The 17,348-nt window shown below is 36.3% G+C and overlaps 1 protein-coding gene across 1 annotated transcript; it reads left to right on the top strand.

Annotated features, from left to right (window-relative positions):
* On the top strand, positions 1 to 16,374 carry LOC144303729 (alcohol dehydrogenase E chain). The gene is made up of 9 exons (XM_077882094.1): positions 1 to 242; positions 3,893 to 3,994; positions 4,469 to 4,607; positions 5,007 to 5,094; positions 5,193 to 5,412; positions 7,350 to 7,610; positions 9,389 to 9,524; positions 10,131 to 10,269; positions 13,688 to 16,374. The coding sequence occupies exons 1-9, from the start codon at positions 225 to 227 to the stop codon at positions 13,710 to 13,712; spliced, it is 1,128 nt and encodes a 375-aa protein (XP_077738220.1). The 5' UTR covers positions 1 to 224; the 3' UTR covers positions 13,713 to 16,374.
* Positions 16,375 to 17,348: the final 974 nt, after the last annotated feature.

Genomic DNA, 17,348 nt, shown 5'->3' with positions numbered 1-17,348 from the left:
CAAACAAAGTCAAGGTTTGAAAGCTGGCTCACTGCTCTTTTCTTTCTGATTTGATTTGGTTTAAGAATAAGCTGATGGGTGTGGCTTAAAGACCCCAGATGCTCTGAGAGGAACAGGTGGTTGCTCAAGCAAAGTATCTGTGTAAGATATCAGCTTTATGTACTCAAGCAGAAAACAGTCTATAAGAAGTCACCAGTCTCCTGGCCTGAAAAGAAAACGGAACCATGAGTACAGCAGGAAAAGTAAGCAAATTCTTTTTTTTTTTTTTTTACTTTGGAAATACATTCTTAAATAATACAAAAAGAGGTATAGGATTAATGGATAATTTAAAATTCACATCTAAGTTAGAAACAATATCTACTGAAATACAACACAGATTATGTGCTTCAATATGCAATTATACTAAACTACAATGAAAAATAGGCTATTCCTCTGTTAAGAATATTTTATAGACTGTGACAGCACTGGGATATATTTCTGATAGATTATTTTGAAGTATAAATTATAATACATTTATACTTGATGAGTTCCACAATACTTTTTCTTAAAAAATTTAGCTCTTCATCCAGCTGAGTTTCCTGTCTAGATTTAACATTAGAGGTTAAGCAATGGCAATTTAATGTTTACTATAATATATGATGTAACTTGAGAGGTCATGCAAGAAACTAGAAGTGCCTTCATGAAATAATACAAAACACCTGTTTGTGCACTCTCAGCATGTTCATTTAAAAGGAAAAAATAATTTTCAAATTGTCTTGTTAATAATTGGTTTATGCAAAGCTTCTGTAAAAAACAAAGGAGTTTTTTCCTGTTGAATTGGGTGATCTTTAAATTTAATTTCTATTTCTTAAAAAAAGGCTATTCCTAAATATCTTTATCAAGAATGAATAGCACCTGTATCTAATAGTCTTTACTTCCTATATTAATGTGCAGTAGTTATGATCAATCATGAATAATTTGCAAACATAAAATTCTATGTTTTTAATCAAGAAGTTATCTTTTTTAAATATTTTTTTAATTTATATATATATATGATAGTCACACAGAGAGAGAGAGAGAGGCAGAGACATAGGCAGAGGGAGAAGCAGGCTCCATGCACCGGGAGCCCGACGTGGGATTCGATCCCGGGTCTCCAGGATCGCGCCCTGGGCCAAAGGCAGGCACCAAACCGCTGCACCACCCAGGGATCCCAAGAAGTTATCTTTATATTAAGAAATCATAATTTAAATGTGTTATCTTTTTGGAACATGGGAAAGTTATGTCTGACAAAAGTTCTATAAGAGGAATTTGATTCAGAGGGCTTTATCCTTTGAAGCCTACTATGAAATCTCTTACAAAAGGCATATTGATTTCAAAGCATTAGAATCATCCAAGGTTAAGCAAACCAACATCAACATGCAAATTCTGAATTTAAAGGGTCTTATTGTGCCATAATCCATAGAAATCCTATGGAATAATATCTTTTCCATTTAAAAAAAAATAATAATAACAGTGATACAGTCAGAATCCCTTATTAGCAATGGAAACGTCGATAACTGACTCTAAGTCTTCCATGGATTCATGTTTATTTGTTTAATATGCTCTCAGGGGCAAAGAAATGCATGTGGTCCTTCAATATAAGCAATTCATGTTGTTTAACTGCTCAATTATAAAAGCCTGTGCAACTGTTTCTAGTACATGTATTAGGTTAGGAGTGGATCACACAATATACTATCTTGCTATAACTTAACGATTCTGAGGTTTCTGCACACACTGTGACACAACACTACTAATCAGCAGGATTGCTTGGAAATTGCACGGGTTGCCAACTACCAGTTTTCTCATTCCAATTCTCTTTATTTTCACTCATTACTAGTTAGCCTTTACAATGGCATTACATTTCAATGTAATGAAGAACAGTTAGGAAATGAAGAACAGTTAGGAAAAAGGAAAATTAAAAATGCCAAAACTCAGCTTAAAAGAAGGTCTGAAAGTGTAAGCCAAATATATTTAAGAAAACAGTCCACCCCCTTCGATGCAACATCAATCACTTTTTGCTTTGTGATAACACCATTTATGTTTGCCCTCCTGCATTATATTCCCTCAGAAGCTAAGTGGCAATAATGATATCTATTTTATAAGGTGGTGGTGAGAATTTAATAAATTAATGCTGTTAAGCACTTAGAATAGTGCCTGGATATACAGAAATAATTCAATAAATCTTAGTCACTGCCATTATTGTTGATGTTATTATTATTTAATCTTTGTTAATCTTTCATTACCATAAGGTAGTAAAAAAAATTAAGTTGGACAATTTTTTTCTTAAATTGGATTGATCTTATTCTCTGGACAGTCAGCTTTGTGACTTTGAGAAAATTACTCAGTCAATTACAATCAAGCCTCAGTCTTCTTCTGTAAAATAAAACCAGTAATTCAATAATACTGACCTGGTAGCATCATTCTGAGGTTTAAAGATCAAGCATGTAATTTGCCGAAGAATAGAACCCTATAATTAGGACCTATCTACCATTAGTGTATTATTTCCAAGAATTTTCACATTTTTGTGGGATTGACCATAGCAAAAACCTTGCAAAGTAGGAGGATTTGACATAAATAATGAAAATAAACTGTCAAAAGGCTAAATCTCTATTGGAAAATTTTTATCATATTTGCAATTATGTTAACTCTTTCTAGGAAAAACCTCCCTTAACTGTACAAGCTTTGCAACAAGGAAGACAAGTTTTATTATTGCATTCGTGAGCACTAAAAACGTTTTCAACTTTTATTTTTAAGAACCTCCGGGGGTAAGCTAGCCAGAAATTCAAGCACATCTTTCTCGCATTTTTCAATATATACATGGATCTGTGGGTTTGTGTGAGCAGGTGTATACGGCTGTAACCTCTGCAGTTTGTGTTGCAAATCTAATCTAGAAGGAATTTCTGCACATAAATTAGATGACAAAACAGCACTACCACAGCTGTCAAATGAGTGATGCAAACAAGTAGCACACGTAAGCAGTAGGCAAGACAAAGTCAAAGGAAGAGAACAGGCAACTAGAGAAAGAGAAGGCAGCCTAAGCAAATGTGCAAAGGTAATCATAAAGTCAGATAGTTTGGGCTTCAGCAGAGACTTGAGCAAAAGGGCAACAGATTTGGCAAAGAGCACTACATCTGTCGGCAATCAGCGAAATCACATCGATTTCGAACTTCATGCACCAGCCAACAGTTGTGGGTTAACAACCCATTTAAGGAGAACATTAAGAAATATGGGGCGGCCCCAGTGGCTCAGCGGTTTAGCACCACCTTCAGCCCAGGGTGTGATCCTGGAGACCTGGGATCGAGTCCCACGTCGGGCTCCCTGCATGGAGCCTGCTTCTCCCTCTGTGCCCCCCAACCCTCTCTCATGAATAGTAAAATCTTAAAAAAAGAAAGAAAGAAAGAAAAGAAATATCAGGAAGGGTCACGTGGGTGCTCAGTGGTTGAGCATCTACCTTTGGCTGAGGGTATGATCTCAGGGGTCTGGGATTGAGTCCCGCAGAGTACCACATTGGGCTCTCCGCGGGGAGCTTCTCCCTCTGCCTATGTCTCTGTGTCTCACATGAATAAATAAATAAAACCTTTAAATATATATATCAGGAAGAAACAACGCTTGGAGTAAAAAATCATAAAGGTGGCCTCAAAGAATATATTCCATTTTATCTCAATGTCTCATTATAGTTAATTCTGTTTCTCTTACGTTATTGCTTTGCCTGTTTTTTTAAAAAGGTATTTTTATTCTCTTTGTAAGTCAGAGGTTCTTCATTTCTATAGAACCCTGTTAGGTTCCAGACATGGGGCTAGATGTTGCACATAAAAAAATAAAAGTCACCATCCCTGACTTTAAAACTGGTATCATCTTTCTCTTCAATTTCCAGGTAATCAAATGCAAAGCAGCTGTGCTATGGGAGTTAAAGAAACCCTTTTCCATTGAAGAGGTGGAGGTCGCACCCCCTAAGGCCCATGAAGTTCGTATTAAGGTGAAACATTTTTCCATTTCTATTTAGTTTTAGGTTTAAAAAATTCAGAAAATAGTAGAAATGAAAATAAGCAAAAATCCATTTAAGAGGAACTTTTTATATGGTGATCCAAATAGTGGGATTATATTCATTGTCAAGGAGAGATATAAATACAAATCATTACATTTTTAAAAAGGAACCAGAGTATATATGGTATAATCCTAATAAAATAAAAAAGAACTTAAGTGTTTGTACAGGGAAAAAATTCAAAGGGATATTCATCAAGATCTGAAAATCAACTAGCATTAGATGATAGAACGTGTGATAATTTTCTTAGTTCTGATCTGAATTTCTACTTCTATAAAAAAAAGGACACAATAAGACTTAAGTATTTCAGAAACAGTTATTTCACAGACTATTCCAAATTGTTTGATGAGGAACAGGAAAGGTTCCTAATCTTTTTCTAAATCTAATCATCCTCGCTTTACTGTGTAGATGGTGGCCTCAGGAATCTGTCGCTCTGATGATCACGTGGTTACTGGAGCGCTTGTTGTGCCTCTCCCCATAATCTTAGGCCATGAGGCCGCCGGCATTGTGGAAAGCATTGGAGAAGGAGTGACTACAGTAAAACCAGGTACAGAATTGATACTTAGGGAATCTGCCTCAGTTCAGAACCCCAAGATCTTCTAGCCTGGAAAGACCTTGCAGAAGGTCTTCCTCCTTTCTTCCCTCCCTGCTGGACTCAGACATGTATGCATTCATGCAGTCATAAATTCTCTCCTTTAGCAAGTGCCTACTGATTATCTACCAGACGCCAGGCACCAGGTTAGATCCTGGAGACATGTAAGGATTGAGAAATGCAGAGCCTGCCAAAGTTCATAAACAAATAATTTCTATTTCCAATTTCCTGAGTACTATCTTCATCAGGTCCAAGGAGACAAAATAAGAAAAATTAAGTTTATGTCCTGAGCCTCCAAATCGGGGTATGGAAACTGTTCTGTGCTGATTTAAGAATTTGTTTTATACCCTCCAGGTGACAAAGTCATTCCACTCTTTACTCCCCAGTGTGGAAAATGCAATGTTTGTAAACACCCGCAAGGCAACCTCTGTGTGAAAAATGAGTAAGTTTCTGATACTCTCCTCATACAGCCAATGGTTTTGCACATGATCTATGTTCCTGTCTCATGCCCTGTGTGTCTCTCTGTGTTATACTGGTCAGTCTGAGCAAACCTCGGGGGACCTTGCAAGATGGTACTATCAGGTTCACCTGCAGAGGGAAGCCCATCTACCATTTCCTTGGCATCAGCACCTTCTCCCAGTATACGGTGGTGGATGAGTTTTCAGTGGCCAAGATCGATGCAGCCTCACCACTGGAGAAAGTCTGTCTCATTGGCTGTGGTTTTTCTACTGGTTATGGGTCTGCAGTCAACGTTGCCAAGGTAGGAATGGCGATGAATGACAAAACTGGTTACCTTCGGACTGTCAGGAACTGAAAGGAGAGCAATTTCTCACAATAATCAGAGATAATTCTTCATAGATTTATTGGTAGCTTTCCCCCATTACCACAATAACACTGAAAAGCTCTACAAAATTTAGAGTATCAGTTATGAGTGGAAAATGGCCTCAGAAGGGATTTAAGAGCATATCCTAGAAAATTTATCTGTTTATCGTGGATGAAAAAGTGACTAATGCTTAGTTAAGAAAAAGTAAAGATATAATTTTCAACAATTATTTTCTATATTTGTTCTTTATGTGACTACTAAATTTTAGAGCTAGGAGTTCATTTAGTAATTGTACTGTTAGCACCAACATGCATCAGGTATCGTAGGTTCAGCTAGCTTTTGAGGCAACAAAAGTAACTGAAATGAAGGGACCACCTCTGAGGAGCACCTAGTCATGGATCCTCTACTCCCAAAACTAGGATCAAAAGTAGATTCAAAGCCATATCTGATACACCTCCAAACCAAAAGTCACCAACCCACCCACTCTGTGGATCCCATTAAGAGAAGTAATTACGCTTCAATGATGCATTTTGCATCTATTCCAATCATTAGGGGATTTCACTGATACATCTCATCTCCTGCCATGAACACACACACACACACACATACACACGAGGCAGTAGATTTTTAAAGAGAAGTTCTTTAAAGGCCTCTCTTCCCAAAATACTGGAAATCTAGCAATATCCATTCATTTTATGAAATGGAGTCCGAGAGACATAAAGCTACTGCCCAAAATCTCACAGCTGGTTCGTATGGGAGCTACAACTAGCCTATTTCTCAAACTCCTGCTGAATCTTAAACCATGATACATAATTATCTTCACCTTTAAATCACAATCACAGGTCTCAAATTTTTCTAAGTAAGGTCAAAAGTGTTATTATATCCCATAGAATGATCACTTGGGACAGGAGAAATATTTTTCCCACACTGACTGCAGACTATAGCAGTCTAGTTTACTAAACCCTCCCTAGCCAGTTTAAGCAATTGAGAGCACGTGTTTTCCAAATTTTCTGTGGCTCTAGCACTAAGTTCCTTGTGAAATTACACCATCTGTTTGAGAAGATGGTCTAATTCAGTCTACATAGAGCAGAAGCTGAGGATACTCGTAATAATTAATCTCCACCATTTTTAAATACAGACGCAATTTTTCATTGCACTATTGTTTATTAGTATATTCTTAAAAGCAAGGGTAACAACACACTAAGATCACAGAGGTCTCAAGCTGTATTATCTTAATTATCTGTTAAATTTCCCCTGTTCTTAGACTCTCCTCTAAGCTAAGGATAACTTTTCTATTTCACAGCTAATTTCTGGTCTCGTGATACCAGTCATGATACTGAAAGTAATGAATGAAAGAGTTAATTGTTGAGGGTTTGGATTATTTTTCAGTATCCCAGAATCATCTTTTCCACTTATTATTTCATTTCCCAAAACTTGCATTTCTGTGTGTGAAATACTAAAACTGACTGTCAATGGATTTGAGCTACTAGATTTTTTTGCAAGATGGGAGTTACTAGAATTTAGAGCTTAAAGATCACCTAATCCACTGGCTTCCAGCCTGGGCTTCCCATTGGAGTCCCCTGGGAACTAGATCGCACCTGCAGAGATTCTGATGGAATTGGTTATGAGCTGTGACCTGGGCATTGAGATGTTTTAAAGCTCCTCAGGTGAGTCTAATGTTCAGCAGAGTTTGAGAACCACTCATCTAGTTCATCCCCTTAGTTTAAACAACTAAAGCCAAAAGAGATTTGACAGAAGGTTGGACGTAAGAGTATGAATAGCTCCTCATAACGGACAAGGCATGGCACTTTATGCAACTTAGGCACTTCTAGTAATCATTATTTAATCCATTTTTGCATTTTCTGAAAACACAGGTCACCCAAGGCTCCACCTGTGCCGTGTTTGGCCTTGGAGGAGTCGGCCTGTCTGTTATCATGGGCTGTAAAGCAGCCGGAGCAGCCAGGATTATTGGGGTGGACATCAACAAAGACAAGTTTGCAAAGGCCAAAGAGGTGGGTGCCACTGAGTGCATTAGCCCTCAGGACTACAAGGAACCAATCCAGGAGGTGCTGAAGGAAATAAGTGGTGGCAGTGTGGATTTTTCATTTGAAGTCATTGGGCGGCTTGACACTATGGTATGTAATATGAAATGCCCTGAGATATATGCTTCTACATTCCAGAGTGTACTTTTAGGCAGCAGAATATAAATATTGTATATAAATAATATTTTTAAAACTATGAATGGTGATTTTCCATCTCTTGTTGGTTACCTAGGATATTCAGTTTATTACTATAAGAAATCTTTAATTCTGCCAGCTAAGCAAATCTGCCTCAAGTAATATTTCCCCTTTAGAGAAGAGGGTCTTTTTTTAATTAAGCCATTATAAATTTACTTTGTTAATTTTTAGTAAGAGAATTCAAGCTCAAATTAATATAGACAATACAAATTCTGTTTTCAAATTAGCAAGTTTGATATTTTCCCCCACACTCTTAATAAAGTGGTTTGAAAATTTTTTATATTTTAATAAATTTGGGTTTTTTTTTTAATATATCATACTTTGGCCAGAAGGAATAATGGCCAATTTTAGACCAGCATCATTTTATTAACAAAAATATTGCATTTTACCATTTACCACACTGCCTCATTTTGCCACAACATACAGCACAGTGCCTGGCACATAGTAAACACCCAATATCTATGTGTTGGGCTGAATACTTTAGAAAGTCAACAAACTTTTCCACCAAAAAAATTTTAAAAGATACATATCTCATAGGACTGTTTATAAATTATGAGCTAATGCATATAAAATACTTAGCACGAGCCACCTGTCAGATAGTAAACTCAATAGATATTAACTAGAGTTATTGATATGCAGTACTAGTGATGATATCTTTCAGTATTTACATCATCTTTGGAACATATATAACATTACTTTCAAATAATTATTAGTATCATCAACTGCAATGAGGAACACATCTCCAATTATATTCTACCTAATCAGGATTTTCTAGAATCCTACTGAAAAAGTCCCCACAAACCAACCTTTTGAGGTTCTCCAGTAAGTCTCAGTAGTATTGGTAATAGGGAGCACCACCCTACAAGTAAAGCTCTTTGTGGCCTTGACTTGGGACAATATGCCAACTTCAGATGGTTCCAAGAGAATTCAACTTTATCCAAGTGGTAGCATTTCTGCTATGCCCTTTTTCTCCTGTTTTCCCTTGATTTTCTTCTGTGAAATTGGATTGTTACTTCACCTGAAGATACCAAATATCCAACAGCCACATGTTCTAAGGTTACCTGGTCTTCTATACATCATACTCCAAAATCAAACGATTAATCATTATATATTGCGGGGGTGGGGGGCAGGTCCTCAATAATTCTCTTACTATGGAACATATTTAAAAACTTGACTGGAAGGGGAAGCCTTTCTTTTGAAGTTCCAGGAGACCATCAAGTGGACAAGAGACCAATTTTGATTATATAAATGACCTTATTATCTTGTCTGCCAACAAAACACATGGCTCAAAGTACTGGGTTCAAAATAGGTACTTGATAAATAAAGGAAAAATGACTTAATCAAACTCATTGACTGCCTAAGAGCCATGTGATGACAAAACACTACTTTTATTTGAGGAATCAGACTTTATATAGATATGTTTGTAATGATGTTCACCTCTATTATTTTATAAGGAAAAATTAAACATATACAATTTATTCATCTGTTTTTACTGAAAAAAGTATTTTCTAGGTATTTCCTAAAATCACCTACACACAATGCGGAATGAAGAAGCAAAAAACGTAATCTCTTCCCACACATTCATGATCTAGCTAAATCAGTATTACGTGATACTGTGCATCATTGATGAGACTATCAGAAAATTCACTTTAATAATGCTATTAATCTTATTCTAGGTGGCTGCCTTGTCCTGCTGTCAAGAGTCATATGGTGTAAGCGTTATTGTAGGAGTACCTCCTAATTCACAAAGTCTCTCTATGAACCCCATGTTGCTATTGACTGGACGTAGCTGGAAAGGAGCAATTTTTGGTGGTAGGTAGTTAGGCTTGATGGCTGAATTCTTATTATTAACCTCAGGAGTTCTCTCCTTTTATAAGTGACAAAGTCAGGTTTTAAAAAGCAACCAAGTTAAAAGGAAATTAAAAAATCCCTTTGTAGTTATAGGCTCCAAATCAACTAAATATGGATCTGGCACACAGAAGCTCCCAAAACACACTTTTTGATTTTCCCAAAAACTAACTAGAATATTTCAGTACCCTTCTTTTATATCCATGACTGCACAAGGCACTAAAATACCTCACAGGACCCAGGAAATCTATAGCGGTCATTTATGTGTGCTTTCATCACCTAAATTTAGGCAATTGCTAAGTTTTCTCCTTGGCTTTGGGAATAACCACCCATAGTATAACTTCTCTGAGAGCTAATAATTAAGGACCCTGGTTTATATAGGTGAATTTTTAAAAAGTCTAACCAAAGGCAAAAGGATATTGCAACACTATCTCTTATTAACCTCAGTAGTAGTAGTCTGTGGGATGTAGTACTTTCTATAAACTCATTTTAATTCTGCTTGGAAAGTCTCCTCTCCAATTCCCCCCTTACCCATGGCTGAATCTTACAATGATGTCACTTTCTTTTCAGGCTTTAAGAGTAAAGATTCTGTCCCCAAACTTGTGGCTGATTTTATGGCTAAGAAGTTTCCGCTGGAGTCATTAATAACCCACGTTTTACCTTTTGAAAAAATAAATGAAGGATTTGACCTGCTTCGCTCTGGAAAGAGGTAGATATTAATTTTTTATGGTAAGGATTGGCCAATAGAGAAAAATGGTGGAAGAATGAAAACAAAATAAAAACACCAGAGTGCCTTCTTTCTCCATTATTAGTTCAGTCTTTGGATGTAGAACATTAAGATCATGTTGTGACAAACTAAAACAGTAGTTTTGCTTTGCAATTCCTGTTCTACTGAAGCCAAATTATCTTGGTTGCAATGAATCTGAATAATCAGAGCCACTAAGCTTTATTTACAAGAGAACAGTCACCATTGCAAGGAAAAAGAATCAGAGCCACACAGTCTTAATTAGAACCTGGAGTCACTGCAGCCCTGCCAGGCCACCTAAAAAGGTTGACTATTAACGGCTGTGAATTTAAATTATATAAGAACTTACTCATTATGGAAGAAGGTGGAGCTACCTTGAGATTTTTTTTTTCTATACAGATAACATTAATTTTTTAAAAAGATTTATTTGTGAAAGAGAGAGTGCAAGCACATGAGTGGGGGGAGGGGCAGAGAGACTGTTCAAGCAGAATCCCACTGAGTGCAGAGCCCCACGTGGGGCTCCATCTTACCACCCATGAGATAATGACCTAAGTCCAAACCAACAGTTGGACACTTAAACCTGAGCCACCCAGGCACCCCCAAATATCACTAATTTTCTAATTAAAAATGCTATTGTTATTTATTTTTCCCATTTACAAAGACTTTTCACAAATAAAAATTATAGGCATACCTTAGAGATATTGTAGGTTCAGTTCCAGACCACTGCAATAAAGCAAATATTGCAGTAAAGGGAGTCAAAGGAAGTTTTGCTTTCCTAGTGGATATAAGAGTTATTTTTATACTATATTGTAATCTAGTAAGTGTACAATTGTGTTATATCTAAAAACATATACATACCTTAATGAAAAAATATTGTGTTGCTAAAAAATGTTAACCCATCATCTGCATTTTCATTCATCAGAAATCTTTTTGCTGGTGGAGAGTCTTGCCTCAGCGTTGCTGGCTGCTGACTGATAAGGGTGGAGGTTGCTGAAGTTTGGGGTGACTGGGGCAATTTCTTAAAATAAGGCAGTAATGAAGTTTGTGACATCAATTGATTCTTCCTTTCACTAGAACACTTTAGAGACCACTGTAGTGTTATTAATTGACCTAATTTCAATATTGGTGTGTCTCAAGCAACAGAGAGGCCCAGGAAAGACAGAGAGAGACAGAGGAATGGCTGGTGGCAATCAGAATACATGGATTATTTATGGATTAAGTTCATTGTCTTGTATGAGTGCATTCGTGGTAGCCCCAAACCAATTATATAATAACATCAAAGATCACTGATCACAGACCACCATAACAAATATAACAACAATGAAAAGGTTTGAAATGTAAGAATTACCAAAATGTGACACAGAGACAGGAACTGAGCAAAAGCTGTTGGAAAAATAGTACCGGCAGACTTGCTCAGCACAGGGTTGCCACAGACTTTCAATCTGTAAAAAACGCAGTGTCTGCAAGGAGCAACAGAATGAGGTATGCCTGTATGGTAAAGGGGAATGCTCTTTTAAACACTGAAGTCTTACATTTTCTTTGAAGATTAGGAAAATAAGCCAATTCCATTTCCTACCTGTAACATTTAAGTATAATCAGCACCTAAAAAAGAGAATTTTGTCATCCACATTTACACATGAGGCACAAGTTGTAATAGGCAGTTTGAGCTAACTCCCACCGTCTAGTTGCATCGCCCATGCTTTTTCTACTATCTCACACCTCTCATGAGACTTTCAACTGTAAACAGAATTTCTTAACCACTCTCACACATTACATATTATACTGGGCAGCCTGACAAATCTTATTGAGAAAGGAGAGCACCAGATTACACCCTTTCTGGAAAGCAATTTGGGTCAGAAACCTTTAAAAGGGGTGCCTGGGTGGCTCAGTGGTTTGGCGCCTGCCTTTGGCCCGGGGCGTGATCCTGGAGACCCGGGATCGAGTCCCACGTCGGGCTCCTTGAGGTGAGCCTGCTTCTCCCTCTGCCTGTGTCTCTGCCTCTCTCTCTCTCTCTATGTCTCTCATGAATAAGTAAATAAAATCTTAAAAAAAAAAAAAAAAAAAAACCTTTAAAAAAGCTTAGCTCCTTTGTCCCAGCAATTCCATTTCTAGGAAGCTATTCTACAGAAATAATCAGAGATGCAAATACACATTTATTTAAGCACCTCATCTGTTGTCTCTGATATCAAAACTTGGAAACACACTAAAAGTCCAACATTAAAGGGGTGGTTACATAAATTCCAACCATATGCTAGAAAGTAATAAAGCCATTAAAAAGAAGTTACTTCATTAAATTAAGAAATTCTCAAATTGTAATTTGAGGCCACAGGATTAGGAATACAAATTTATAAATATAATATGACCACAAGTTTTCAATATAAGCAGTAAAAAACTGACATATGTCTAGAAAAAATGATCAAATTTCAAGAAAATATTAACACTATTTCTAGGCATGATATTACAAGTGATTTTTACTTTCTTCTTCACTACTATCTTTCAGTTTCCAAAATTATATATATTTCCCCTATTAACTATAAGAATATATATATATATATATATGTATATATATATATATATATATATAATTTTTTAAGGCACAAAGACCATCTTTTTCTAAAAGTATATATCCATCAGAAGATAGTTTTTAGGAAGGACAGTAGTTCCAATGTAAATATTATATTTCTGATCTCCACAAGAATGAAATATCTGAATACAAATCAGTTTTATTATCTATTTCGAAGAATCCTTCAACATTTCTTTATCAAAGCTCTAGTAAACCTTCAAGATGGTCTTTATTACATTATGGTGCCTTCAGGCAAGTTTCTATCATTTTGTCATTTGTGCAACTTTATATTTAGGTTTATATCTCAACATCCCACACAAGATATGTGACTTAGAAAAGTTATAAATCTCTCTCTCAGTATTTTTAATCTCTAAAATGGAAATATTAGGACCTGCTTCATAGCACGGTTGTTTTAGGTGAGGTTTAAATGATAAAATGTACAAAAAGCATCTACAAAGTATGTGACAAATAGCAAGAATTTATTACATGTCATTACCCACTGTTGTTTTGTATTATTATGCCAGATATACCTGCTCTCAAAAGTGATTTTTTTTAGGATGTTAATATACAATGAAGCCTAAATGACAGTCATATTCAGGATGTTATTGAGCTTAACACTGAAGAAAACCCAAGAAAGAACCAGCAATAAAGGACCCACCCTACTACCTTACTTGTATGTGTAGGGATCGGAATGAAGTATTAGGAACCACAGACAGCTTTTCACTGAGACACATTGAATGCTCCTTGGACTCTCAACATGGAAGAGTGTGGGTTATCTGAACATTAAAACAATTAATAATCTTTTATTTCCTTTTACAGCATTCGTACCGTCCTAACCTTCTGAGACCTTACAAATGCCTTCACTAGCAGTAGTCTTTTGGCTCCAGCACCTCCTGGAAAAGTGAACCAAACATCATTAATTCTGTTCTTCAGAAATGCAATCAATTAATCATACATGGGTGCTTTCCAAAAGAAACAAAAACTGATGTGAAATCCTTTTTTTAAGCCAATGTTGAAAATTCAAGTGAGAGCTAAATGCACCGTTAGCTGCAGAGTTGAGTCCAGAAAACTTTCTTTCTTAATCATTCTTCTCATGTTGATTTATGGCATCTTTCTCATTGAGGGAAAAGTCTGTATTTCCTTGACTTCTTGCACTTTTTGTACCCTTGCCACCCTTAGTCACTGAAACCCAGGGGAGGAGGTCCCCATTATACTTGCCCGCCAACATACACATGATGAGCTACTGCACTTGAACTCTACTATGTCTATTTCCACTGTCTGTATTTTTCTTTATATGAAATGTACCAAAGCCCAAGGGGAAGCTATTGTCTGAGAAAGGATACACTTAGATTTACAAGTAGAGAAGGTCTAGAACTTCTATATACAGGGAATTTCATTTTTTAAAAAAATTGAAGTGTAGCTGACACACAATCTTATATTAGTTTCAGATGTACGACATAGTGATTCAACATTTATGGAATTATGAAGTGATAATCACGATAAATCTACCATCTGTCACCATTCACAGTTATTACCATATTATTAACTATATTTTTAAGTGCAAGAAATTTTTTAGGGAAATGTCACATCTTTATATGACAGAGGGAAGTACACTTACTGCTTTTTTTCATACTGTTTGCAGTGAATATATTCTTTTAAACAGAAGTAGTTTCATGCTACATGTGATAAATATGAGATTCAGATATTAAGTGTGAAAACTGAACTATTCCTGGAACCATATTCAAAAATCTGTAATTTTTTGTGCTTTATTGGCTAAATATTTAGTTAATTATTATAATTAATTGAAAATTAATTATTATAATTAATGAAAACTAAATATTTAGTTAATTATTATAATTAATTGAAAATTGAGTCATAAAATAATTAAAAAATAATATGGTGACTTGAAGTGTAGGGATTGTACTAAAGTAACTGTGCACACAATATGTAAATGGGTAACTAAGAAATGGACAAACATCCAAAACAATATATTTTCTGAGGAAACATATATGCATATACAGATGTGCATTTTTAATCTAGAACTTCTCTATTAACTACCATGTCTTAAATCTATAATCCTGAAATTAATTTAATTTTTTGAATAAATAAGAGCATATGGTACTCATTTGCTCATGCTTTCCCACTCTCAAGGGAAGATTTGCATTTTAAGCTTCATCTCTAAATGTACATAAAAGGCTTATTTCTTTAAGGGATTTTGTCTGTCTCCAAAAGTGTTGTTTCTGTGTCTACAATTTGTTGATATTGTGGAAAGGACTTTGGACTTAGAGCAAGTGGCTAATGATCTATCACTTAATGGTGACCTTCAGGAAGAGTTACTCAACTTCTCTGAGCCCACTTCATCCTTTGTTTTAAAGAATTACTCTAAACACAGGACCACAAAAACTTTTTGTTGTTGTTTTAAAATGTAAAAGATTAATTTAGTGCCTTGGGCACACTTTTGATTGTAGAGGATATATGGCGTCAGCACTGACAGATCATACAGATACAGAGAATTCTAGCTATGACATATTAAAGGTTCGTGTCAGTTCTGCAGAACAGCCTTTTGAAAGATACTGCAGGGGCCTCAGAGCAGCATGCTTCAGAAGGAGGTTCTCCATAGGTTGAAATGCCAAAAACCTAAAACCTATATGCTGACTCACATAATTTGGTCCATCGTAACTGAGCCTTTACTATTAAAACCAATGATTCAGTATTACACATGTACTTTGCCCAGCAGTGCCACACTCTCACCAGGTGATTCTGGGTTACCTGCAGACCAAGGCAGAGAAGACAATACCTGTCAACACCCCTATCTGACAGATGGTTCACAGTCTCAGACCAACCCTACAGTCACAATGATAGTGAAAGGAGAAAAGGGGGATTGCCTTTTCACCAATGTAGAAATGGGGAGGGGAAAGTAGATGGCAACCAAAATGTGAATCAGTGTGATACAATGATGCCTGTGTCAGCTGGGCTTTTGCTGAACAAACCAGCAACTCTTAACAATCAGCACCACTCGCCTGGACACCCCTGAGGTCTTAGTCCTGTCCAGTAGTCAGCCTGTCCATTGTACTTCTGTGTGCCTGCCCCCTACTGTCTGTGTGAGGTACATCTGATATATTCATTCCCATGAAATAAATTGCTAGCAAACTAACTTTTTAACTACTGAAAAAGAGATTAAAAACTTTTACTTAAGCCATGCTCAAATTATGGACTGTATTTCTTATTTTTAGAAATCAATCTTTACCTTTAAAATTTTAAAAGAAAAAAACAGATACTGATAAAGTTTCCATGTACATGTGTTCTCTTCTCTCCATGCTGCCAGCAAGCCACATCAAAAGCCATAAAAAAAAGTGCTCAGGTATATGTGTAAATCAGAAAGTGATTTATTTACAGATCAAAGTCTTTGTTTCATGGAGCTACCAAACTTTTTCATTCTACACCTGAAACTAATATTACACTATATGATAACTAACTGAAATTTAAATAAAAACTTGGGGGAAAAATTCAGCCTTTTTTTCTTTGTTATGGAGTTCAGAAATTGTAAAAAGAAAAAATAAAGGTTTTGTTGCATTTTTTGATGCTGGCATGAGGGCTTTTTGTCTACTTTTTTCCATATATCTGTGTACAAAAAAATTCTGTCCATTGTTTACAATGAGATGAGTATTACATTTTGAAGTAAACAAAAGAATTTATATTACTTGACAAACTATTGTAAATTTTAAAAGGTTTCTTTACCTCAGTTAAAGTAATGGACCAATAAATCTTTAAAAAAAATTACTAGGCATATACAGCTTCACAAAGATTAGACAATATGATGTTAGTAATAGGGCTCTATCAACTGTGGAGTGACATGGCAAATAGGGCATAGTTTAATTGTTTTGTCAAAGAGGCGGAAGAAGATATTTAGGGTCAAGGCAATGTTCAGAATGGCCCTAAGAAAACACCCTGAAATGCTATGGGGCCCATGTTACTCAGTGCACCAATGTTTTATGCCTGTGCTGCTAATGAAAGATCCAGAGAAAGAAGGTATGATTCTAAATGCACACATCACAAAAGTAAGCATAAAATCCTACTGGTTGCCCAGAGGCCTGTATTCACCTCCAATCTCTCCTTCCTCTCAGGTTACAGATAGCAAGGGAGGAATGGGAGAGAAGTGGGCATGTCAGTATACTCTGAATGACACAGTCCTCCATGGGGTGTCTGTGGGGAAGCTGAGGGTAGGTATATTCTGTAGCCAGCACCGGGCTGGCACTGGTGGGAAAGGAGGCAGGTTGAAATCAAAGTATAAAAATGGAGTGGCTGGTATCCTGATAAGCCTATAATGGTGTACCCTAGTCATGGTGTCCTGCTGGTCTCCAGCAATGAAAATTTTGACTCTAAAACCAAAAATGTCCATATTTACTGGTCTACTTTAAAATATATATATAACTGTGAATGTCTGTTCCTTGCATTCACTTTTAGCCAGCCGCAAAAACCT

The sequence above is a fragment of the Canis aureus genome, chromosome 33, assembly GCF_053574225.1.
Source record: "Canis aureus isolate CA01 chromosome 33, VMU_Caureus_v.1.0, whole genome shotgun sequence".
In the NCBI taxonomy this organism is placed as follows: Eukaryota; Metazoa; Chordata; class Mammalia; order Carnivora; family Canidae; genus Canis; species Canis aureus.
The sequence above is the reverse complement of the archived record's forward strand: the minus strand, read 5'-3'. Positions and strand labels throughout refer to the sequence as shown.